This window comes from Eschrichtius robustus, chromosome 8 (assembly GCF_028021215.1).
Source record: "Eschrichtius robustus isolate mEscRob2 chromosome 8, mEscRob2.pri, whole genome shotgun sequence".
Classification (NCBI taxonomy): domain Eukaryota; kingdom Metazoa; phylum Chordata; class Mammalia; order Artiodactyla; family Eschrichtiidae; genus Eschrichtius; species Eschrichtius robustus.
Genome location: NC_090831.1, coordinates 101,644,485 through 101,672,225, shown reverse-complemented (window position 1 = coordinate 101,672,225; position 27,741 = coordinate 101,644,485). Strand labels below are relative to the sequence as shown.

Genomic DNA, 27,741 nt, shown 5'->3' with positions numbered 1-27,741 from the left:
TTTTTCTGGTTCTTTGAGGTGTAATGTTATATTGTTTATTTGAGATTTTTTTTTTTCTTTTTTAATGTAGGTGTTCATTGCTATAAACTTCCTTCTTAGTACTGCTTTCACTGCATCCCATAACTTTTGGTACGTTATGTTTTTTGTTTGTCTCAAGATATTTTCTACTTTCTTTTTGCTTTCATCTTTGATCCGATGTTTGTTCAAGAGTATCTTGTTTAGTCTCCATGTTTTTGTGATTTTTTCTCTTTTTCTTTTGTTATTCATTTCAAGCTTTTTTCTACTGTTGTTGGAAAAGATACTGGGGATGATTTCAATCTTCTTAAATTTGTAAAACTGTTTTTGTGACCTAGCATGTGATCTTTCCAAGAGAATGTTTCATGAGTACTTGAGAAGAATGTATAGTCTACTGCTGTTGTATGGAATGATCTGTATGTGTCTGTTTGGCCCATTTGGTGTTGTTCAAGTCTGCTGTTTCCTAATTTCCTGTCTGGGTGATCTCTCCATTATTCAAAGTACAGTATTGAAGTCTCCTATTGTAATTGTGTTGCCATCTATTTCTCCCTACAGAGTCAATGTTTGGATTACATGTTTAGGTGCTCTGATGTTTGGATGCTTATATATTTATAATTGTCCTAGCTTCCTGGTGAATTGACCCTTTCCCATTATGTAATAACCTTCTTTATTTCTTTTGGCAGTTTTTAACATATACTGTAGTTTGTTTGATATAAGTATAGACACCCCTGCTCACTTTTGGTTATCATTTGCATGGAATATCTTTTTCTACCCCTTCACTTTCAGCCTATGTGTATCCTTAAATCTAAAATGAGTTTCTCATAGATAGCAAGCATATAGTTGTATCTTGTTGTTTTACCCATTCAGCCACTCTGTGTCTTTTGATTGAAGATTTTAATCCATTTACATTTAAATTAATTACTGATAGGTAAAGCTGACCTCTCAACTGGACTTCAGAGCTTTTAACCATCTATTTTAAACTTATAACTCCAATCACATACAAAACCCTGCACTTGGACTTCCTACACATACTTTATGTTATTCATGTCAAATTTTACCTCTTCTGTTCTATATATCCAGTAACAAATTTTTGTGGTTAAAGTTATTATTACTACTTTTCTCTTTTAGATTTTATACTAGCATTAAAAGTTATTTATGCACCACCATTACAGCATTACAGTATTATTTGTCTACATATTTACCTTTACCAGTGAGATTTATACTTTCGTATACATTTGTGTTGCATTTAGCATCCTTTTGTTTCAACTTGAATTTTCTTTCACACTTTTTGTAAGGCAAGTCTAGTGGTGACAAACTTCCTCACTTTTAGTTTGTCCGGGAAAGTCTTTATCTTGCCTTCATTTTTAAAGGACAGTTTTGCTGTGTATAGTATTCTTGGTTGGCAGTTTTTTCTTTAGCTCTTTGAATATATCTTACCACTCCCTCCAACCCTCTAAGGTTTCTACTGAGAAATCTGCAAATAGCCTTATTCTTGTATATGATGAGTCACTTTTCTCTTGCTGCTTTCAAAATCCTCTCTCTGTCTTTAATTTTTGACATTTTAGTTATAATGTGTCTCAGAGTAGACCTCTTTTGGTCAACCCATTTGGGATATTTTGGGCTTCATCAATCTGTATGTCCATTTCTTTCAGATTTGGGAAGTTTTCAGCCATTATTTCTTTAAATAAATTTCCTGACCCTTTCTCTTTCTCTTCTCTTTCTGGAACTCCAGAAATATGTATTTGATAATACATATCAAATTGGTTCACTTGAAGATGTACCACAAATCTCATAGGCTTTCTTCACTCCTTTTCATTCTTTCTTTTTGTTCCTCTGACTAGATAATTTCAAATTACTTCTTTTCAAGTTCATTGATTCTTTCTTCCACTTGATCAAGTCTACTGTTGAAGCTGTCCTTTAAATTTTTTGGTTATTGTGTTCTTCAGCTCCAGAATATTTATTTGGTTCATTTTATGGTTCTGTTTGTTGAACTTCTCATTTTTTTCATATATTATTTTCCTGATTTCATTTAGTTGTCTGTCTTTGTTCTCTTGTAGCTCACTGAACTTCTTTAAAAGAATTTTTGAATGTTTTTAGGCAATTTATAGATCTCCATTTCTTTGGGATTGTCTGTGGGAGCTTTATTTTGTTCTTTTGTTTGGTGTCCTATTTCTAGATGCTTCATGATCTGGTAATCTTACATTGGTGTTGTGCATTTGAAGAAACTGTCTCTTCTTCCTTTCTTTACAGACTGACTTCAGCAGGGAAAGCCTTCACCAGTCAGCCCAGCCAGATATTCCAGGTGGTCTGGTTGGTAGGATCCATAGGCGGGCTGGCTGGTGGGCCTGCTGCCAGGTTACATGGCAGGCCACATTATTTTTGAGAACCTCCTAAAAAGTAAATACTCTTTTCACCCATCTAAACAGCAGAGATTTTTTAAAGTGATTATTGTTACTAACTAAATGGCATTAAAAAATGCCTAGCTGAATATAAAGTAATAAACAGGACATACACAGCCTTGCCCCTGTGGGGTTTACAGTCTAATTTAAGAGGCGGACATTAAAATATTTGTATGTGTGGTCATATACACAGTACTAAGTCCTGTGAAATGAAAATACTTGGTAGCAGAGAGACTATCTAGAGGACATAATTTACACTGGAGGGTCAGGAAATCCCTCTCTATGAAAATGCGTTTTAGCTTTAGACCTTAGATTCATAAAAAAGTACTACAAATAAAATGTAATCTTTTTTAAATGGGAAATAATTGTGTAGATATGTGTATTTAAATAGTAAACAAATTTGGCATTGATAAATAAAATATGAAATCTAATGTAGAAGTAAAATGTAAAATGACATTTATTGCTTTATTTTTTAAAACACATTTTTGATTTAGAACATTTGAAAAATACGTAAAACAAAACAAAAATTCCTTGTATCTCATAATTTATACATAACTACTATGAATGTTTTGGTGTATTTATTTCCAATTCTTTTTTCTGTGACTAGAAATATTAAAACATTTGGTATCATACTCTACAATCATGTCCTACAATTTCACTTTTAATGACATATTTTTACAGTATTTGTGTATGTTTCTAACAGGTAATGTATGTTTACATTATTTCTTTATTTGTTTACAGGCGTTTGCCTGGTGGCCTGATTTATTGGCAGAGCATGCAGAGAAATTCTGGGCTTTATTCACAGTGGATATGGATACCGCACTGGAAGCACAACCACAAGACTCCTGGGACAGTTTTCCTCTTTTCCAACTGCTTAATAATTTCCTCAGAAATGACGGTAAGCACTTGCATTTTCTTTAGTGTAGAAATGGGGAGGAGGGGAGAACTTTGTGTGTGTGAGTCTGGATTTACGGAGCTCTAGCAGTCACCCCACAAGAATCAACACGGGTAATGTCAACATTTGCTCAGTCTCCCCAGGTATATCCCACCCGGGTCTGGGCGAGACCAGCAACACTCTCACATTGCTCCACTGGCCTCTAAAGTTGCTCTCATTCCTACCCTCCTGCTTCATCAGGCACTGACTACATAGGCACCTTCTCAGTGTACCTGTGAATCAGAAAATCTTCAAAGGTTAACATTTCTAAAGTACCTGAGAGTTTAAGATCTCTGAGAGACACCTTAGAAACTTATTATTCTAGACATCATGCCATGTTACTTAGAAACTTATTATTCTAGACATCATGCCATGTTAAGGCTTCTACTAATACACACTGTGCTAATATTGTTTGCCTGAAGAGATTCGGTTCTACAGATGATAGGAATATTGCCCTGCGGTATTGCTTGCTCTCTCAGTATTTAGAAATTGAAGAGAATGTAAAGGTTCTCTGTTGAGATATTTTTTTCCAATGCAGTAATAACTTTTATAATTATTCTGGTACATGGTCTTCTAGCAGCCAGTATAAACCTAGTTTTTCGTCAGGATTTTTGGAGGCATTTCTTAGCATACAGATTCCTGTGGGCCTTTCCTTTGATGATTCTTTTTGAAGTTTCCCTTCAACTCAGGTTTGGTTTCTACTGACAGCCTTTTGCTTCAACACTTGCAGTGGTCTTGGGGTCACTAATTCCCTACTGTATTACACTACTCTCAATATAAACCAGGTTGAACTCTACCTCTTTCTAACCTCTGGTTCTGACTTGTTCTGCCTGATCCATGGAATGGCCTTCTTTTGTTGCATAAGTTCTTCTCCCAGCCATTATTCCCAGTCATTTAACTCTTTCTCATGTGATAGCGTTTTCATGCCCATCACCATTTTTATCACCTTCCTCTAAGAAGGTCTCACTCCAGTTTTCAATATTGCTCTGGAGTGTGGTGCTAAGAAGTACACAGTGCCCACAATGTTACCTGGGTAACCCAGGCCCCAAGGAGAGCTGCCTGCCTTCTGCCCTATCTTCCTGCAGCCCACGGCTGCCCTCTCTCCCAGGAGCTTAGTCACACTGGTGATACAGTTCACACTTGCTGTCTTTTAAAACTCCAGATCTCTTTGCTTCTCTCTTTGCAGGATATCACTACTCTGTGTTTCCAGGTTTAAATTTAAATCTTTTTTCTTGACATTTATCTTTGTTTTCTTAAAAATTACTCTCTTGATTTTGTTCATCATTCCTTACCTTCCTTTGGTTATTCATCCCTTTGAGTCTATGATAAAACTATAACTGTTTTACTGGGAAAAAACAGCTACATAGATATGAAATTGTGTGTAATATTGGACTGCCCATGGACATCTGGATTTGGGACACCAGGGTAAGAACCTTTGTTATACTAATTAATAACATGTTATACTAAGTATGTAAGAGAGAGAGGCATCATATTATACTAATTAATAACATGGGCTTTGGTGCCAGACAGATTCACATCTGTCTCTGCTGCTCACTACTTGACCTTTGACAATAGCCTAACCTCGGTAAACTTTAGGTTCTTCATCTATAAAAGAAAGAAATAATAGTACCTACAGTGTATTGGTCGTGAGGATTAAAGAAGGTAATAGCTCATGTATAATGAATGCTAAATAAATATTATAGATATTAATCAGTTACAATTTCAGTCTTGATTTTTTTAGCCTTCTTATTCATTCTCTTATCCAATTTCATTTCCAAAAGGTCTTATTAAAAAGCCAAAGAACTAAGCTACAATTCCTAGTTCAGGTTCAACAACAATGTCTGCTCTCAGGAGTTGCTATACCCACAGTTATCCGTATGTGAATCGTTTATTCTGCAAATTGTCCTCAGACAGCTTTTACATTCCAGTTTGGTTCCCTCCTGCCAGCTAGCAGACCTCAAATGACCTTCTTCTTTCCCAGTCTCTTATCATCATTTTTTTTTCTGCTAAGAAATTACAAATGAGGTTTAATATTTTCTTATGACAAATATATATCAATAAACTTACAGCCAAAAATAAATACATGTACAATATTATACATTTAGTCCCTAAATGAGAATAAATAAACATAGGATTATTTCTAACATTGCTCTTCTCCACTTGCATGAAAACTCCAGAATTGACCATATTTAGATTTATTTGGGGGTTTGTTCAAAGATGAAGGTACTTATTAATATTCTCAGTGAAATAGTAAAGATGATGAATCATTTAACTTATTCAATATATTAGAATTTATTTATAAAGAAAATAAATATGCTGTAGATTTCTTAGAAATTTTCTTGGGGAACCTCTACTATAATGCCAATGAATTAACATCTTTTAAAATTTATTTTTAAGAAGAGCTCTTACATTCAAGTGTAATTTTGTGAGTCATATCAAAAAGAACACTAAAAAGAGAATAACAGAAATGTGATTTTTAGCCAAATATTTAATTCAAAAGAATATCACATTCCTCTCCTGTTTTAAACCATTTTTATAAAAATGGTATTGTGTATTGTGTTATGTCATTTTGGTATACATTACTCAATCACACAGAAGCATTGATTAATGATTTCTTTTGAATGTTATCAATTTGGGGGGGTAAGTCTAGATCTAGGCTTTGATTTTGCAGTGATTAACATATTTTAGAAAACATCAATTATTTCAGAGAAAAACAGCTCCCCTATGTAGTGAGGTAAATAGAAAAGTTCTCCAGTGCCGTAATTTCCTTTTGGTACTGGGAGAACGGTGTGATCTGGGGAATTGAAATAGAATGCAGTAACTTTCAACTCAAACTCACAAGTTACTATCCAAAGCCAAGACCACTTAGTAATATCTCAGTAGTTGGTAAGACATAATTTTTTTTTGCTATTAATATCACCCATGATAATAATGAAGAATATTGTTAATAATTATGTTTATTTCATTAAATTCCTGAAATATTCAGATGGTGATTTAGTGAATTCAATTCAAATGTTAAATGTCAACCTATAGCTGCCCCCAAATTGTCCTTTTGGAAAGCTTATAGGAAACCATAAAACTTCTGTCCTTTTACCACCACCTCCCAAAGAAAGATTCTTACATCACTGCCATGGCCTGACAGTTTTTACCGTATTGACCCAACTAGAGGTATAGTCCAAATTCTAATTAATTTAAACCTTAACTAGCCAGGGGTAAAATAGGAACAGATTGCTCCAAAATGTCCAGTCTTGTTAAGGGAGATAATTTGCTGGATAACAGTGCTTACTCTTACCCCACACGTGGCATACCACTACTTATATAGAGATTTTAAATGGTTGTGATTTATTACTAATAATGTCACATATTTATGTCTGCTTTTCCAAAATAAAAATTACTAACACGTCTGTAACAGAAATATTAGTTAGAATTTGTGCTTTATTTGTGCCTTGAAAACTTTATAGCTGAGTTGTTTTGGGGTTTTTTTTTTAATGAACAATTTAGATGTTCCTGCTGGATGTTTACCATCTTTATTTTGTTAAAATATTTATGCTTTGATATTTAAAAATAAGTGTTTATCTTTAGGGGAGCGGAGAGGATCTTAGACAAACGTCTTCATTTTCCAGCTGAATAAACTAAACCCCTAGGAGGCGAGGTGCCTGGGCTGGGGCTTGCTGGCAGGAAACCAAGGCAGCGGCAAGTTGGAGCCTGAACACTTGGTCTCCAGCCCACCGCAGTCTACAGTCACAAATGCAGATTCTGGGAGCATTTATAAAGTAAGATAATATTTTTAAAGAAGATAGGAGATTCCTTGAACTTTTATTTTTACCTCATGAAATGTTTATAAGGGCCTTGAATTATGGGGGCAAAGGAAGCAGGTTGGTTAAAGGGTGCAGAAAGGACCAGATAAAGTATTGTCTTAGCATGTACCTTAAAAAACATCCATGACGAGATTTCCAGGGACTGAACTAATTAGAGGAGGAAAGAGATTCAAGACAGTGAATTCGGTTGCTATTTTAAGGAGGGAAAAAAGAACTGTGTCTGGGGTAGGTGTGTTTCCTTACAGTTGGGCGTGATTAGGGAAAGTCTTAGCCTTAAGGATCCTTGGAGATGAAATGTGGTTTTCCTCGAGGGAAGAGTACCAGCTGCACCACAATTTTAGCAACTGTCCCCAGTCTCCCGCCCCTCACAGACTCACCCATTGACTCCCAGAGAAGGACTGATGAAGAAAACAAACTCCGGCTCCCTCATTTCTGTCCAAAAAAGACTGAACTCCCGCTTACCTCTCCACCCTTCCTCCATACATCCTAATCCACTCCCCACAACTCAAGTCTTAATTAGACGGGTAATCACTTTAAATGGTATCTCAGGAAACAGTTTTGAAAAGCAGATGTATTAAAATTAGGGAAAATAAATGTTTTCATAATGAAGCAATTAGCATGATAGTTGAATGATCCTGAATGAGTATGAAGCTGGTACAAATAGATTCTACCCTTGCGTGCTATTTTCCACAATTGTCCTGTCCTGTCAATAATCCGTATGGCAAGTGACTGCTTCTGACAAATGAAAGCCATCTACAAATGGCACAAATCATCTCTTTCAGTACTACCGAAAGGCAAACTCTTGGAGCTAGTCACCTTTTAATCTGTGGATATGCTAGCAAGTGGCAAATGACCATTCTGTTGGGAACTGATTCCCAGCTGAAAAATGCCACGGTGCTTCTTCTTTAATTAACAGCCTTTTCACATTGCTAGCACATTAAAGCCATCCTGAAGAACACCCGTGCTTATATAATCAATGTCACAGCGTCTCTACCTAAACGAATAATAATTGTTCAGGCTCTACACTAAGTGAAAACCTATTCTCCAAGACTTTCACCTTCATAAAGATGGGCTCATAAAAATCGAAAAAAGAAAAATTGGAATGTGGTCTCATGAGGATAAAAAGGCTAGTGTTAATAATTAACAAGGAGAGTGAAGTGGAGTCAAATTAGCCATAATAGAGCCCAGAGTGACTGGCAAAGTCACCTCTCATTATCAAAAAACTCATTAAGAAATGAAGAGGTGGAAATCCTGCTGGGTTATTCTCACACTTCGGCTGTATCAGAGATTATTTTTCAGATTTCTTTCAAATGAAGAACTGTTAGGTCACCATATTGTATATTAGGTTAATTTTCAGGCTTTGAAATATGGAGGGCTGGCACCTGCGTGTCATTCTACCTCAAGAGCTTAAATGAGCTGTACATCTGAAATTCACAAATTGGTGTTTACAGTTATATCTGTATATACATCCACTAGGAATAATGCAGAAAGGATATGACTTCTAGATTATAGCAGAGCTGTGTGCCAGGTTAGTTTTATAGCTCTTTTACAAATGATGAAATGACCACTAAAACTCGAAAATGTATTTAACTCCAATCTCAAGAGCTGATTGAATTCGAAATTGTGTGTCAGAACTTGTTTTACCGACTAATATAGTAAAAGAAATGAAAAAGCAAGGAGTCACTAGCTTTTTTTTAAATTGAATGCTGCAGTACTGCTCTAGTATCTTTTTACTACATGTAGACATTTTAAAATTTTAATCTGTATATTTTCTTAGAAATTAGTGCCTTAGAGAAAATAATCTAAAATGCTCTAACAGTGTTCTTCACTGTAGATTTGCAGAAACATCTTTAACTCCTGAAGGCCACGAACATCAGGAACCCCGCACTTGAGGGCTATTGATCATGTTACAGCCGTACTCAATTGTTTCCATTACCGGGACGGTATTGTGGGGCATAACCCCAAAGATCAGAAGGTTGTATTAACTGGAGTAAAATTACAGACTTTTCCATTTGGCTTTAATACTAGTCTCATAAAATCCAGCATGAGAATTGCTAGACCACGAGACTTCGCTTATTTTTGCCTTAAGCCTTGCTTAATGTTTATATTGATTTTTTCCTGAATTAATTCTGCAAGAAATGGGGGCTGAATGCCTACAATTTACCAAATCCCAGTCACCTTACAGATACATGGGTAAAAAACAATTCCTGCCCTTGAAAAGCATATAATCTAGTGGAGGATATGGGCATATATGCAGTACTAACTATAATGCAACAGATTGTAAAACTGTAATTCAGTTATGTGTACTGTGTGCTATGACATTTTTAATTATAGTTTTAAACTTGGTTTTGTTTGATTTGGATTTGTTGCCCCCCAAATAATAAACATTATAACATCAGTGCTCTCATTCCTTGTTACCTCCTATCTCTAGATAGATAGATAGATAGGTAGATAGATAGATAGATAGATAGATAGATAGATAGATAGATAGATAGGTAGGTAGGTATTTTTTAACAAGTGCCCTGAGAGGAAAGGAAGAGTTGGGTGTGGTTTTAGGAGGTTATCATTCCAGTATAGTATAAATTAAATATTACCAAACTATGTAAAATTGCTTATCAAATTTTTAGTTAAAAGGAGAATAAAACCTGAAGAGTCTTCTATTTTACTTAAACCTCAGCAGGATGCTCTCAGAGTTTCCTTTAGGGGGTGGATTTATTCAATAAACAGATATTTATTGAGTGCCTGCTTAATGTGCCAGATTCTTGGCTGGGCGCTATTCCTAGATCTGAGTGGGGAGGAAGCTTGGTTTGGTTTGTGTGTGTGTGTTTTCTTTTTACATAACGCTGTTCTAGGCTGCAGTCCTCCGGGCTTTTCTCCTGAAGGCCGTAGTCATATTTCCTGTGCTGGGGATCCCATTATATGTATTTGTCAACATAGAGAGTGACCTGTTAATTTTATATCTTAGTCCATGGTGCTTGCATTGTTAAGGATTGATACAGTTTGTAGTCCCTTGAATAATTGTTGTTTTGTGGCAAAATCTATTGTTTTTATTGTGGTTCTTGTGTTTGGGTATTTTTTGTGTTTTTTTGCTGGTCATAAATTACTCATTCCTTTCTGAAATGCCTAATTAGAATTAGAATTTTAGGGGGGAAATTCATTCTTCCTAGTAATCCACTAATGCTGACTAATTAGAAGGAGGAAGGCACGATATAAAATTGGATTATATGGTCTCAGGAGTCAACAGCGTATTTTTACCCTAAACACAGTATGTGAACTCTTTTATCTGCTTATCCTTAATTTATCCAGTGGTTATTGTCTCAGTAATCGTTATTAATTGGATTGTAGTTTAAATTCTGTGTTGAAATCTTACTTTTAAAAGCCTATGACAAGTACTTTTGTAAATGTAAGACTCTTTTGGGTCTGTAAATAATCAACACTAATTTATTAATTATTGGGATGCTCAAAATAACTGGGTACATCTGCACCCCTAGTTTACCTTTTATTTAAGCCTCTTGCTTTCTTTTTGCCATTTCTAATTGTACTGTTGGGCTTGATGTCATTGATGCTTCACTATTTTCTGACAAGGTGATATTTGGAGACATAAAATAGAATCTTTTGGAAAAAAATATTTTTATCAACCAAGTAGATGCTAGTCCTCCACTTATGTTCTCGTAACCACTATTTGAGACTCCTCCTGAGCAGTTCTTTCTACTTCCACACCTCTGGTATAATGTCAGAAGCGTTCTTGGATGAGGCCACATTGAGAACTTACTTGCCTCTTCCAATGAGCTGTTGCAATGGGAGCCTTGTAAAGGCTTGATTTGGACAGGTGGCAGCCCCAAATCCTAATCTATCCTTATTAAACCATATGGAGAAGATAGAAGCACTCATTCTGATGCCTGGGGCTACATATTAAGATGGCTTTTGACAGTGTCTGATAGGAATGGGATGCAAACTGGCATATGGGCAACTGAGAAAAGGAGCATAATTTACATACACAAGTATAGTGTCGTCTTTATTCCAGGAGTCTTGCCTTTTGAAACCGGATTCTCTCTTTTCTTTCTTTCCCTTTCTATGTGTATTTTCTCTTCATTTCTTCTCATTTTTCCTCTTCCTCTTTCTCCCCTCCATACCATCTCTCCCTCCATCCTTCCTCGCCTTTCCTGAATCTAATTACCAAAGAAATACTACCAATTGCCAACTTTCTAAAACTTTTGAACATGGGTTTATAATTTGATTTATTTTAATGAAAAGGAAAACTCTGCTGAATCGTAAGCAAACTTTTGGCCAGAATTCAACATTTGTGACCATTCTTAGGAAATACAGGAAATCTCCATTTTCTCCTATTTCTGGAGGATGTAATAGTTTGCTATCAAGTCATGACTGAACAGAGAAAATCCTCCCTTTGGTACATTCATTAAAATAAGAGACATAGAATTCCCTGGTGATCCAGTGGTTAGGATTCTGGGCTTTCACTGACGGGACCCTGATTTGATCCCTGGTCAGGGAACTAAGATCCCACAAGCCACGAAACCCAGCATGGCTGAAAGAATAATAATAATAATAAAATAAGAGACATAAAATAGACAACATTCATATCCAGTAGAATTTTCAGCAGTATGATCTTGGACATATGGGTCTAAAAATAGGATTTCTCATAAAAATATTTAGTACTATACATTTTATATAAAATATGAAGAGATACACAGGCCTCAAACGTTCTTATACAGAATAATAATGTAGTAACTATGTAGTAATCTTAATAGTGTATACAGGCAGTCATTCATTCAACAAACGTTTGAACACTTGCTCTGAGCCAGGGACTTTGTTGGATACTAAGAATACAGACATAGTCCCTTCTCCAAGGACCTTGCACCCTCATAGGAAGAAAGAGATATGTCAATGAGTACAGAAGTATAACATGGGCTACAGTAGAAACCTGTGCAGGGTGGAGAATAAACATGGGAAACCAGTAATTAGGGAAAGGGACAGCAGAATGAAGCATTTCAAGGAAGACTTGGAGGGGAAAGTGTATACTTGAACTGAACCATGAAAATCATTATGGCTGGACCACAGGAAGTAGGGGGGTCAGGCAAACGAAATGAGCCAGAGAGGTCATATTAAGACACCTCATAGGGACTTCCCTGGTGGTCCAGTGGTAAAGAATCCACCTTACAATGCAGGGGACGTGGGTTTGATCCCTGGTCAGGGAACTAAGATCCCACATGCTACGGGGCAACTAAGCCCGCGCGCCACAACTACTGAGCTCGCGTGCCTCAGCTAGAGCCTGCGTGCTGCAAACTACAGAACCCACACGCTCTGGAACCCACACGCCACAACTACAGAGCCCACGCACCCTGGAGCCTGTGCGCCACAACTAGAGAAGAGAAAACCTGCACGCCGCAACGAAAGATCCTGCATGCCTCAATGAAGATCCCGTATGCCACAACTGACCCGACACAGCCAAAAATAAATAAATAAATAATAAATGAATCTTTAAAAAAAAAAAAAAAAGACATCTCATAGATGGCTTTCATTCCATGCTAAGGCTTTTGAAGTTTTTCTTGAGGATCCATTAAAGAATTATAATCTTTAGGAGGTACATTATTTGTTTTACATTTTAGCAAGACCCTCTGCTTGAGATTTTAAGAAGATGAATGGGCAGAAGGAAAATTAGGAGCCTAAGACCAGTTAGGAGATTATTGCATTAGCCAAGGCAGGAGACGAGAAGGCTGGGACTAAGACAACAGCAGTGGTGATGAAGAGAGGGATGAGAAGTGTTATGAAGATAATAAGGATATAAAATATGCAGGTTTTGACTACTGATTGGAGGTAGGAAGTGAAGGAAAGACCTCTGGCACAACTTCCAGGTTGCTGGTATAATGATCAGGTGGACAATCTCTATTTTCACTCCTAGGATGAGAATAGGAGAAGAGAAGTAGGCTTATTTAACAAGGTAATGAATTCAGTGCTTATCAAGGATATCAAAAAAGAGAGCTCTTGCTAGAAATACATTTGAGTCAACTGCTACTTAGTCTTAGAATCATTATAACATTTAATAATAACTGAGTGTGATTCTCCTTATGTGCGTCTTCATCTTAAGAAAGTAAGTACGGCTTAATAGCCAACATACCTAATCTCTAAATGTATAATAAAGTAGCATTTGAACTGCTCAGGTAGAATGCTCATTTGCAGAGGTAATGATTTGTTAACATTAGCATGTGTTTTGGCTTTGGTGTACTTAAAAATAATGACAGTATGTAACAGTACCTATCAAGATGCAGAGCCTAAGGTTCTTTATACTTTTTATTAGTAAGCCGTATAAATTAAGGCTTAGGCACACAGTCTAGCTGTATAGCAATGTAAAATTATCCAGCTTTCAATGCGTATTATAAGCACATTGAATATTTTCACAGTGTTAGTTCGCTTTTTTATTGAAATATAGTTGATGTATAATATTATATAAGTTACAGGTGTACAATATAGTGATTCACAATTTGTAAAGGTTATACTCCATTTATAGTTATTGTAAAATATTGGCTATATTCCTTGTGTTGTACAGTATATCCTTGGAGCTTATTTTATACCTAATAGTTTATACCCCTTAGTCCCCTTCCCCCTTCCCACTGGCTCTTTTTTGTTTTATTCACTGGTTTATTATATTTTTTATATTCCACATATAAGTGATATTATACAGTATTTGTCTTTCTCTGTCTGACTTATCTCCCTTAGCATAATGCCTTCCAAGTCCATCCATGTTACTGCAGATGGTAAAATTTCTTTTCTTTCTTTTTTTGATGGCTGAGTAGTATCCCATTGTATACGTATACCACATCTTCTTTCTCCATTCATCTGTTGATGGACACTTAGGTTGCTTCCGTATCTTGGCAATTGTAAATAATGCTGCTATGAACATTGGGGTGCATGTATCTTTTTGAATTAGTGTTCTTGTTTTTTTGGATATATACACAGGAGTGAAATTGCTGAAAGACCCCAAATGTCCAAAATAATCTTGAGAAAGAGCAGAGCTGGAGGAATCATGTTCCCTGAGTTTAGTTTACTTTTCAGTTCATTGAATATAATCGTTTTGGTAACCTTTTCACTTCTTCATGTTGTAACTGAGTTTTTAAAAATTCTAATTCCAAAAACATATAATTCATCTAAGATATGGTGTAGCGTGTTTGTCATTTGCAAGACTTTTTTTTTTTTTAATCTAGAAGAGTTTGCTACGTTTCTACGTCTTAAAAGTCTACGTCTTAAAAGTTGCTAATGTGATGATGGTAGGTGGAACAGATGTATGAATGAATAGATAGACAGATAATAGCTTACAGTAACTAAAATTGAAGGAGGATAGTATTATAATCTATGGAAGTTAAGAGGGGGCTCTGGTATCAAATCCTTGTTCTACTGTCTAATGACTAAATGACTTGGCCAAGTGTCCTAAATTATCTGTGCCTCAATTTCCTTGTTGATAAGATTGAAAAAAATAATAGTGCTTCCCTCACAGGGTTTTTCTGATGATTAAATGAGAATGCACATAAAGGACTTAGTACAGTGTTTGACACTCCAAAAATGCTCATGAGGAGGAGGAGGAGATGGAGGAAGGTTCTGAAGTAGAGATCCAATAAGTTCAGTTTGGGTACCACAATGATTTAGATGAGTAAAAGTACTTCATCCTTAATGTTTAGTATCCCTATTTAAGTGACATTTGGTAAAAGGAACTGAATTACATGATCTGTAGTACCTTCTAGCTTTATGACTGAATCTCTAGGAATAAATAAAGCTCCTTTCGTGCTAATGAAAACATCATTAAGATAATATTAGTCTCCTCAATAAGACATTTATCATTAAATATGATGATCATTCTCACTTTAATGGGAAATCTTTTAGCATATAGATAAGCCAGAAAAGATTATTTTACTACAAAAAAATGCTAAAATATATCAGAGATAGAAAAAAAAAGTATTGTATTTCCTTCTGTACTTAGAATAACTCCCTACTCCACTTTCATGTGTCTGTAGTTTTCCAGCCTCTGACAAATTTTAGAATCACTAAATTAAAGTAATATATAGTGAGCATTTTCATATTCGTGCCACCATGATGAGTGTCACATTCTTTGCCCAAGTTTTAAAACACTATTTAGGTTTTGAGGAAGATTATGTGGAAATTGGCATACTTAGCTGAATATTTTATGAAGACAGTACTATTAAAGTGTGCTGGTAATTAAATTTAGTAACTATGAGCATATACAACTATTCAAATCCATAGAAGTGTTGAGATATAATTGACATATAACATTGTGTAAGTTCAAGGTGTGCACTGTAGTGATTTGATATATTTATGTATATCAAAGTTTAATGCAATAAGGTTAGTTGACAGATCCTTCACTTCACATGCCTACAATTATTTTTGGGGGGCAGTGGTAAGAACATTTGAGATCTAATCTCTTGACCATGTTCAAGTATGTAGTATGCTATTGTTAACCATATTCATCATGCTGGGAAAAAGGAAAAGTGAATGGGATTACTGAGAGGCTTTTCCCCATCTCCCACCTCGGCCGTTCTCATCCAGGCCACCACCACCACCACCACCACCATCATCATCTTTTAGCTGGTCTGTTGCAGAAAAGAACTGAGTACTACCCTCCTTCTCTGCTTTCACCCTTCACCACGTACTCTATTTCCACACAGTAGCCAGAGAGACCATATCAAGTCACTCCTCTCTTAGTAATAATAAAAATAATAATGTGTCCCATTGCCCCAGTAAAATCCATCCTTTTCACAATGTCCTACCATCTAGACATCACCTTGGACTATTCTTCCCCCTCCCTCACTCAACTTCTGCCACATTGGCTTTCTCATTTTTCTAGAAACACACCAACTCATTCCTTTCTTAAAACATTGGTGCTAGCCGTCCCCTATACCTGGAAACCTTCCCTCTAAATCTTCCACAGAGGGCTCCCCTATCATTTCGGCTCAATTAAAATACCATCTCTTAAGAAATACCTTTCCTAACCACAGAGTATATTTTTAAATGAACACGTTTTCACTTTGAAGGTTATTAAAGGAAATCGCAACTGGGTTTAGGATGTTCGCTTGAGAAATATGTACCATCATCTAAAAAATTACAAATTCTTTGTTGACAGTTACTTAGCATTACTTAGTATTTTCCTAAAGATTCTCTATCCTTTCATGGTGCAACTTAGGCACATACTGTGTTAGTTCGGGCTACAACAATAGAATACCATAGACTGTGCGGCTTATAAATAACAGAAGTTTATTTCTTACAGTTCTGGAGGCTGGGAAGTCTAAGATCAAAGCACTAGCAGATTCAGTGTCTGGGGAGAGCTAGATTTCCTGGGTCACAGACAACCATCTTCTCACTGTATCTTCACAGGGTGAAAGGGTCAAGGGAATGTCTCTGGGGTCTCTGATAAGGATCCTAATCCTGTTCTTGAGGGCTCTGCCCTAGACTTGATCACCTCCCAAAGATCCCATCTCCTAATACCATCATACTGGGAGTTAGGATTTCAACATATGAATTTGGGAGAGACACATTCAGTCTACAGCACTGACCTGTGTTCTAATAAAACTATGACCTGTGCATAGAAAGCAGCCATCTTTTAGTGGAGGTAAGTGCATCTTGTCCAGCAGTCCTGTCCTAGTAGTGCAAATTCTTAGACTTCTGCAACGGCTTCAGCTTGGATGTCCTATATCACAATTCAGTGAAGACTAATGTGCAACTAAAAAATGCATGTGATATGCTGACTTTTTAAATACCCATGTGAAAAAGTAAATGCTTAAGAAGAAAATCCACAAATAACTAAAAAGTTCATGAAGCAGAATAAACATTCCCAAGGCCAGTCACCCTCCTGCTGAATTAAACTAGTGTATCTCTTAGAAGCAATCAAACTTCTCTCTTAGAATTGAACAGGTTTAGCTCTTCTGTGATACACAGCATACCACAGGTATTCTAACTCTGTTTAATTGCTGCATTTACACATGTCAAGACCTTCAGGGAATTCGGCAGCTCCCTTGAATCTCCAGCAAGTGGTCAAATGCCTCGTGTGCTAAATCTCTTAGAAAATAAAACCATACCACCTGGCAGGAACATTTTATAGAGATATAATCTATCTGTGGTTTTGACAGCCATATATAGGAGGTCAATTGTAATTCTTGATCAATTTTCATGGCACGATATCCAATATGAGGAGCCAGACCTCTGTATTTTATTGGTTCTGTGTCAGACTCTTTCCAGAAAAGTTTTTCGTCCATATTTTCCAAATGCCTGATATTATCCCTCTGACAAACACTGTTTCTGCTTGACTATTTCAGCACTTCTATGTAATGGAAAATTTCATAAACACTTACAAGGAATCTTTGTGCCCTTGGTTGTCCGCTACGTGGATCTCATGGAGTCCTCCATCGCCCAGTCAATTCACAGAGGTTTTGAGCAAGAGACATGGCAGCCTGTCAAGTAGGTATCTTGCCTAGTGTCCACAGAGCCCCTGTCTCTTCTGTCCTGACCTTATGACTTTACACGTGGCCATCTGTAGTTATTGCTTATGGTGGTCCCTTCCCACGTTGTTTGTTTCTTTACAGGAATATCGCCAACAGTCTTCCCAATGTAGCTCTTCCAAAAGTTCCAAGTCTGCCTCTTAATCTTCCACAGATTCCTAGCTTTTCTACTCCTTCGTGGATGGCTTCTTTATATGAGTCCACGTGTGTATCCCTCACTTATTTCCTGGTGGTGTGTTAGCTGGTGCATGGCCTGGGCTGTAATCTGTGCAGATGTGTTTAGATTGCATGGCATTTATCATCATTGGTTAAGGAATACTATGTTTGGTTTTATTTGTTTTGAGTTTTTGAAGCTATTAAGCTAAGCTTAGCATATCAATGATCAATAATATAGATTTTTTAAAAAACTCACTGGTTTGATGTCATTCATATGTAATCTGTGGGGCAAGGGTCATTTTGTGACCCAGGTTGTAGACTCTAGTCTAAGTGGTATGACCAGAGTTCTCCATATTCAGACAAGCAGTGTGGTTAACGGTAGGTATGTATGTCCAGAATCCTTAGTTGGCTCCAGCTTTGTTACTGCCACTTGATTTATCTTGTATATGTAGAAAAACCTTTGTAAGAACAGTTTCAAGAACATAATCTTTTTCTGCTTTAATCTTAGTCTCACCTTTAAAGAAACAATAATGCAGGTTGCAGAGAACGGGTTGTCCTTTGTTTCTCAGTACCAGCAAGTTCTTCTTTTGTCCTTTCATATATCATTTGATGCACCTTGTTATTTTTAAGTAATCTTTATATCATTACAAACCATATTTATTAACTCCACATTGTGATGAGCCTACCTATTGCAGATTCAGTAACCAAGAGTCATTCAAGTGAAAAGGACATGGGCTTTGAAATCGATCAGCCCCACATTTAGATCCTAGCTTATTCATCGTTAAGTCTTCCTTTGCCTCAGTTTCCTCAACTCTAGAATGGTTATGACACCTAACTTAAAGACGTTTTTTGTGAGGATTTTTTAAAAAACTGTGAAATGTGCCTGGCACAGCGTAGGGTCTCGATAGGTGATAACCACTCCTATTCTACATTATGATGTTATTACTATAATTATTATTACATTATCCTCAATCATCAATATTACTCATAACTGTATGGTTTTCAAAAGTATGAGCCTCACAGCAATCAAATGAACTCAATAACAGCCCATGCTTTGCAGAAGGTCTCTCATGAAGTCAGCTAGAAAGAATAATAATTATAAGAAGAAAATTACCTACCATTTATAGAGAATTTGTTGTATAAAGTGCCAAATTCTTTATCTCGGTTAAGCTTTGTAACAACCCTGTGAGGTAAATGTCACTTTCCCTATTTTACAGTTAAGGAAACTAAGTCACAAAGAAGTCAAAAGGCAAAACTTACCAGTGTCTCACAGTAAGCAAATGACAAAGACAAGATTTGAACCCAGGTTTGCTTGACTCCAAAGCTCTCACTCCGATTATTAATATATTTTGCTTCCAGAGAATATACTGATTAAAAACTTGTCCAACATCCAAAACCTATCCCATCACCACGTGTCAAATCTATTCCCAGTCTCATCTGCATATAATCAAAAAAAAGAGAGAAACAAAGACCAAGGAAGAGAATGATAACTTGCAAAATAGTTTGGCAGTTTTTCTCCAAATTAAACATCAACACTATACTCATAATAATTATTAAGATATTAGGTTACATGTGAATCTTTTTCTTACAAGCAAATGGTTTGGGCTTTACAAGTGGTGTCTGTGTGTCCTCAGTTATCTAGGAAGTGTAGTGAACCTTTCTAAGTTTACGATTTTTTTTTTGTACTTCTTTACATGGTTTTCTAATTTAACTCCTCTTCTTCCTCATTTCCCATCTGTTTAACATCCTTGATTTTAATGAAGAACACTATTTTGGGCACTGCCTTGTGAAATTTAGTGGGGGTTTTTTTGTAATTACTCTATTAGCTTTGAGATATATGTGAGCCCTAAATCTCTTTATTAGGAGCCCCTTTTTAAAAATAACCTGTCTCAGGACAGGAATGTCCTGTCTTTATAAAAAATTGTGACTTTGTAAATAAAGTGCTTCTACTTTCATCATTCTGGGCAAATAAAAAAATATGTTTTACAAGTTAGTTACCATTATCTTTACCTACCAAGGTTATCAACACTAGGCTTTGTGTCAAGGTGGCCAGAATTACTGATAATGTTCTGATGTCATTGCAAAGTTTTTTTAAACTTTTCTTATAAAGCATTAAATAGCAAGAAAAAAATCCCATTTCACATATACAAGGAGTTAAAAATACAACTACTGATAAAGTAAAGAGAAATAATACTAAACTATCCATGAGTCTGAAGATACATCTCTACATACTAATGTATAAATCACCTTAAGAGGTGCTCCTCCAAATCCCTCGCTGTATATAAAATCTTCATTCTGGGTTTTTTCACTCTAGAAGTGAATGCCAGTCAGGTGAGTTTACTGCTGGCATTATGAGAAAATTATCTCAGACTCCATTTTTCACATTTGAATTCTTGAATCTGTTACTAATACTTTTAGGGATAGGTCACTGATTAGAAATAATTTTAAAATGAAAAAGCTCTGAATAAATTGCAGGTTATATATGCCAGCTTGAGAGAAAACCTATTTACATTTTTTCATCTATTTAATTATAACAAACTCTTGTTATCTTAATTACATTCCCAATTAATAAGCACATGTTTCATTCAGAATCTTACCATAACATCAAAGAACAGAAAAAACATATATCCATATTCTCTATAAAGGTTTAATTGTCACATATGATGAGAAAGTCCATTTTTAATAGAATTCTACCTTTACTATTTGGGGGTTTGTTTTAATGGTGGCTTTTGTTGCTGTTGTTTTGTTGTAAAAAATTATAAGAAGTAGATTTGCTTCTTTGACAATTATATTCAATTACTCTTAAAACATAGTTCCTCTATCTACTAAATTGTACACTACAGATGTACAGGAGGATTTTGCTTCAGGATTTTTTTCTCTTACTTTTTATTATATAAATGGCAAAATGGAGAATTGACTATAGTGTTTTCTCAAACATTTTTTACAGCAATGTCAGCATGGTATGTCTGGTTCTTTTGTTTAATGATACATTTGGGGCACTGAATATTAAGGTTTGGAGATATTAAACGAGGGAAGTGCTATGGGTAATGTTCACTGCTTTGCTGTGATCATTCCCTTGAGAATTTAACTCTGAGGACATCTTGGCTAGACGAGGAGATCATGAGGAATTACTGGCAAAACGGGAGGAGGGAAGCACAGTAGATTGGTGATGGAGCGAAGATGCTGGGCGCTGCGGGGCAGAAATAAGCTTTTAATTAGCCAGAGCAGGAGGTGATTGTTTTTACGCTGGCTAATTAAGATATATTTAGCTAAACAATGTGGTTATTTAAAAGAATTTTCTTTTTTATAAAATTTTTCCACCATGCCCTTGTGATAAGTTAGTTTATTTCATTTTAATATTTTTCTTTTACAAACCTAAAATATAAATTTTAGGTTAGTATATGTTAAAATGTTGGAAAGCTAAGCAGAAATGAATCATACAGCAGTTTTTGTTTTTTTCTTCTTCTTTTGTTCTCTTTTACAATTAAGTTTCAGTATACATAGGAATATTTTATTTTCAAATCATCTATTTTCCTATTAGGCTGTATACTTACTTAATGAAAAGTAATAATATTATCCTTTACTCAAATATGATATACTCTGACACAAATTACCTTCTCGCATGGTGTGAAAATATGGTCCCTAGAGTAACGTTACCATAGTAGTGAATGCATAGCAGGCCTCGGCTCCATGGTTAGATAGATGGAAGGACCTGAAATATATAATGGTGCTCCCACTTGAGAGCACCTTGAATATCTTTTCTCTGTTAGACCGTACCTGGTACTAAGTTAGGTTTGATTATGAACGGGAAAAGGCACAAAGCATTTCAAAGTAAAAGTAAGATTTGCTTCCCTACCCAGCCTGTTACTTCATTCCCAGTACCTGTTTCACCTTTACCTGAAACTGAGAAATTTAAGGCCCTGAAGGCTACATACCTATAGATACACAGAAGCCATCATGATGACAGAGACGCATATGCATGAGTTAAATAAAGCTGCTAGTTGCTGTCATATGAATTTTCTTGCATAAAACATACTTTTCTGAATTTCTAGGAGGAAATGTGTATTTTATCTTTATCCTAGAGATTGGTAAAGAACAATTTAACATGTTTGTTCCTATGTATATAATTTGATTTCCTTAGTAAAGAATCATTATTCATTTTACCCCTTTTTAATGAAACTCTACTACTATATTTCTATTTTGTTCTCCTTGCCTTGCCTTATTCATTAAGAAGAAGTGAAAGGGGAAAATTAGAAGGTTGAACAAAGAAAATATTGATCACTAGGGGTCTTACGTAGTATTTTTTCACTGATGGCAAGTGATACAGAAAAGAAGAAACAATGTATTGATGGCAAGTGATACAGAAAAGAAGAAACAATGTATTGGTGACCCACGCAGCTAACAGTGGAAGTTCACAATGTTCTTCATTTTTCCTTTTTCTTCTAGCAATGGCTCAGCAACATCAGAAGACCTTTTTTGGAAACTTGACGCACTGCAAATGTTTGTGTTTGATCTTCACTGGCCAGAACAAGAATTTGCCCATCACTTAGAGCAAAGACTTAAACTAATGGCCAGTGATATGATAGAGGCCTGTGTCAAAAGGTAGACATGTATTTTCAAGTTGCTGCTTACTCTGCCAACTCCCAAAATACCACTTTTCACCAAGTATCTGCTGTACAATTGTCACAAGGAAGGTTTCAACATGTACCACTTTTCCAAAATTTCAAGGACATTAGGTCCTTTGACCTGAATTCTGGGGACCCATGTAATTGATAAAATTGGCCTGCTACTTTTTCTCGGGTCTCCTAACCATTACCCTCATCAGTAGCACCTATACTGTATTAATCCTTTCTGTTGTACTTATTATCTCTCTGGGAATACTGTGCTTTAAATTCGCAAAGCAATACTTCCTGAGACATGCGGAGGAGATCTGTTAAGCACTTTATGCATTACTTACTGTGTCTGTGTGCTGTGAAATGACACGGCAAACTCCGTGGACGATCATTGCCATCAGTTGTTCTGTCTTTCTGGTATTCTCTATCCACATCGGATGAGTTCCAAGTATCTATTTACATTCTTTCAGAACTTAACCAGAAATAAGTTACGAGGCTTTGGATTCTTCCACATGTGCTTTCCTTTTCTTTAATACTTTTTACAAAATCAGCATTGCATCCTAATTAGCATTGTTTTCCCCACTGCCCTTGTTCACAATATGTGCAAGAACAGTGAGGGCAGCATACGGGAATAACAACTTCTGGTTGGAGCAATTGAATAATCCTGAATTCTTTAAAGCGAGAAAAATCCTGTCTTTAGAATAACGTATAATGGCTTTGTAAAGCAAGGCCATGAATTAGATTATTTAATGTTTAAAAAAAATCATGTTCGTCATCTGTGATTCTGATGTATCAAATCTATGGATATTCTTTGGATACTTTAGCAAAACCATTTCCAAACTACCTGTTATGCAGTTTCTTTAAAAAACCTAAATGCAACTTCAGGTATTTGAAAGAGAAACTAAATGACATAAAAGAATTACACATTCTCCATTGCACACTGATTATGGTGTTTTAGTGTTTTCTAGACTTGTCCTTTTTTTAATGTGGTAAACACTCACACAGAGGATTTGTTCTACTTTAACATAGAGAAGCAGGTGATTTTTCTACTTGGATGTTCATTCAGACAGTTAAGCGCAACTATGAAGTTTTTCCATTAAAAGTACACACTAGATGTAACAAATAGCTTCATTTGGGTAGAAATATTGTCTGAGCAACTGAAAAAGCTATGTTTAATATAAAATACCACAGTCTGATCTTTTGTACAAGACACCTGAAAAGAAGAGCATCCTACCTCCTAGCTCCCAGGCAATGCCACACCCCATATTTGCATGTTTTAAATTAGCATCTTGTAGTTTTGATTTCGCTTTTACAAAACAGGTGGGACATATGTCAGAATTTCTTACTCTGAATTCTTGTTTTAATGAATAGAACAAGAACTGCATTCGAACTCAAGCTGCAGAAGGCAAGCAAAACAACTGACTTGCGCATCCCAGCCTCTGTGTGTACAATGTTTAATGTATTAGTTGATGCCAAAAAGCAAAGCACCAAACTCTGTGCCCTGGATGGAGGACAGGAGGTAAGTGGACTGAATGTCCCGTGTGGAAATGCAGCACTGGGTGCCCTGGTGGAGGAGGATGCTGTTTCCAGAAGTCTCTCACTTGACTAGATTAAAAAGACCAAGTTCCCCCATACAAGTGTTTGATCTTTTTTTTTTTTTTTAATTTATTTATTTTTTATTTAATTTATTTTTTTGGCTGCATTGGGTTTTCGTTGCTGCGCGCGGGCTTTCTCTAGTTGCGGCGAGCAGGGACTACTCTTCATTGTGGTGCATGGGCTTCCCATTGTGGTGGCTTCTCCTGCTGCGGAGCATGGGCTCTAGGCACGTGGGCTTCAGTAATTGTGGCACGTGGGCTCAGTAGTTGTGGCACATGGGCTCAGTAGTTGTGGCTCGCGGGCTCTAGAGTGCAGGCTTAGCAGCTGTGGCACACGGGCTTAGTTGATCCGTGGCACGTGGGATCTTCCCGGGCCAGGGCTCGAACCTGTGTCCCCTGCATCAGCAGGCAGACTCTTAACCACTGTGCCACCAGGGAAGTCCCTGATCTTTACTATAATAATGGAATGCCCCTTTATCCTTTGCTCTTGTCAATTTCTTCTTTTTAGTATAAAGACTGCCCAAAATTTTACAAGTGGCCATTGAATTTCAGATATACCTTTTAACGGCTTAGGTGTTGTGTATTTACATAAACCTTGCTTTTCACAAGCAAATGAGAAAGCTAGAAAGCTACTTACTTTGTTTATACAAATATAGAGTATCCAGAGTTTGCTTACAAAAAACAGGCCACAGAAAATAGCGCATGATATATTTTTTTTACACAAAAGTTTCCATTTCTTTTAAAGATCAAGTAGAAATGTACTTAAGGATTAGGCTTTGCTTTTTTCAATAAATACCCCATTGTTTCAATTTGATTTCTATTTTGTTTGATTCTATACTCAGAAATACAGTTTATTTTACCCCATGATTTATTTTTGTTGAGAGTGGTGACTGGGTGAAATGGATCTCTTTTTCTTAGATTATCTGTTTAAGTTGACATTTTATTGCATCTTTTCCCATGGTAATTACTTTTTCATCATTTCTTTATTTTTCCCTTATGTTCTCCTTCATCGTCTTTTATTTTCCCCCCATGGCATGATCCAGTTTGGTAGTCAGTGGGTAAGTTTCTTTTTTTTAAAAAAAGCACATTTTCATTAATATTTTTGTATGTGTACATTTTTTATTTTCATCTTTTCAAATTAAAATAATATAATTAATTCCATTTTCAGGTTTTTGGTTTCTGTGTATAACACTACATAGCAATACCCAATGACTCAGTAAAACACATGTAGATACTTATACCTTAAATAGTGTCAAGGGGAATGTTTCTTCCCTGTTAAGCTGCAGAATCAACAAACTACTTTTAAACTTTTAAGGATAAGATTATTTAAAACCAAATGAATTCACCCTCCTTTAAATTCTAAATAAATTCAGAAGCAGAGTGTTTGTTAACATTTTCAAGATGCATATATCTGTAGTATATACTTTCATTAATACTAGAAGAATTTAGAGTTTGGGGCTTTAGATGACATATAGCATATATGAGGGTAACCTCTAAATTTGAGGGCCAGGAGGCAACTCTTAAGGTCACTTCATACAGAAGAACCCAGATGTGGATTTCAGTGAGGGACATGCCCACCATGATAACAGCCTTTCCTCCCACTCATGGTGTGGGATGTAACCATCATCAGAGGCAGGGAAGAGGCAGGCCTGTGTCAGGAGCCTTCTTCCTCCCTGACACAAGGTTTTCTTGAGGTACTACCCAGAACCTCAGGAGGAACACAGTTTGAAAACCTTTTAGAAATAAACAAATGAGACCTAATGAAACTTAAAAGCTTTTGCACAGCAAAGGAAACCATAAACAAGATGAAAAGACAACCCTCAGTATGGGAGAAAATATTTGCAAATGAAGCAACTGACAAAGGATTACTCTCCAAAATATACAAACAGCTCATGCAGCTCAATATCTAAAAAACAAACAACCCAATCAAAATATGGGCAGAAGACCTAAATAGACATTTCTCCAAAGAAGACATACAGATTGCCAACAAACATATGAAAAAATGCTCAACATCACTAGTCATTAGAGAAATGCAAATCAAAACTACAATGAGGTATCACCTCACACCAGTCAGAATGGCCATCATCAAAAAATCTACAAACAATAAATGCTGGAGAGGGTGTGGAGAAAAGGGAACCCTCATGCATTGTTGGTGGGAATGTAAATTGATACAACTACTATGGAGAACAGTAGGGAGGTTCCTTAAAAAAACTAAAAATAGAACTACCATATGACCCAGCAATCCCACTAGTGGGCATATACCCAGGGAAAACCGTAATTCAAAAAGAGTCATGTACCCCAGTGTTCATTGCAGCGCTGTTTACAGTAGCCAGGACATGGAAGCAACCTAAATGTCCATCAACAGAGGAATGGATAAAGAAGATGTGGTACATATATACAATGGAATATTACTCAGCCATAAAAAGGAACAAAATTGGGTCATTTGTAGAGACATGGATGGACCTAGAGACAGTCACACAGAGTGAAGTAAGTCAGAAAGAGAAAAACAAATATCATATATTAACACATATATGTGGAATCTGAAAAAATGGTTATAGACGATCTTATTTACAAAGCAGAAATAGAGACACAGACATAGGGAACAAATGTATGGATACCAAGGGGGAAGCGGGGGGCGGTGGTGGTGGGATGAATTGGGAGATTGGGATTGATGTATATACACTATTGATACTATGTATAAAATAGGTAACTAATGACCTAAATGAGAAGGAAAATAGATAACTAATAACTTAAATAAGAAGGAAATCCAAAAAAGTGGGGGTATATGTATACATATAGCTGATTCACTTTGCTATACAGTATAAACTGACACAGTATTGTAAAGCAGCTATACTCCAGTAAAAATTAAAAAAAATCCTTCTCCAGAAGGATTCACAGATTATGGATTTCTCACTGATTTTTAATGCACCCAAAGTTCATTGTTCTGTAGTGTTCAGGTATTCAGTGAACACAAGTTACTGAACCACTTTGTTTCTTGATCAAACCAGTCATCTTTAAAAAAAAAAAAAAAAGAACTATATCTTAATCATGTTCTTATCAAAAAATTACATCTAATGAGACAATAAAATCTAAAATTTTTAAAAAAAAGAAAACCTTTTATACCTACAGGATTGACTAAATAAATAAATAAATATTTTTTAATAGGTCAAGTGCTTTTGTGCTGCACAAATATGTTAAATCTTACACGTCTTACAGTTGACACCTGGGAATCAAATTGAGAACCAGCTCTTCACTGGGCTAACAATTCTCATCCAAGCAGAAAGGCTTAAGTAACTGCTAAGAGAATGAGAAGGCCCACTATTTGTGAATTTCATACTTTTTAACCCAGAGATAAACATTAGCTATTTGGCCATAACTTATGTGTATGTACACATCTTTCATTCTTTGAGCAATTCAGGGGGAAAAGATGTGTTTCTAATACCACAGCATACAACCATACAGACACATTAAGTAGCTGATATGTGTTATAGAGTGTTCAGTAATTATTCTCTGATCTCTTATGATGTGATTTATTATCTCTAATTACCTGAATGAGTAGGCAGCTGGCTTGCCTATCAATGGCTCATAACCACCTTCTCTTGGTTTTCTATAGCCAGATGTAAGCCTTTGATTGTCTGCTTGGGAATATTGCCTTAGGTCTCTTTATACACACATCCATTTCTCATCAGGTTGA

General features: G+C 36.1%; 1 protein-coding gene across 6 annotated transcripts in view; it reads left to right on the top strand.

The window, feature by feature from the left end:
• The window catches only part of CADPS2 (calcium dependent secretion activator 2), a 552,288-nt gene that overhangs the window by 462,074 nt on the left and 62,473 nt on the right, over positions 1-27,741 (top strand). For 4 of the 6 annotated variants that reach the window (XM_068549382.1, XM_068549380.1, XM_068549379.1 and 1 more), the window contains 5 exons: positions 3,156-3,312; positions 17,501-17,642; positions 22,286-22,441; positions 23,824-23,971; positions 25,091-25,105. In XM_068549382.1, the coding sequence (XP_068405483.1) occupies positions 3,156-3,312; positions 17,501-17,642; positions 22,286-22,441; positions 23,824-23,971; positions 25,091-25,105 (618 nt within the window). The remainder of the gene's footprint in view (positions 1-3,155; positions 3,313-17,500; positions 17,643-22,285; positions 22,442-23,823; positions 23,972-25,090; positions 25,106-27,741) is intronic. The other 2 variants (XM_068549383.1, XM_068549381.1) reach the window with 1 other exon arrangement.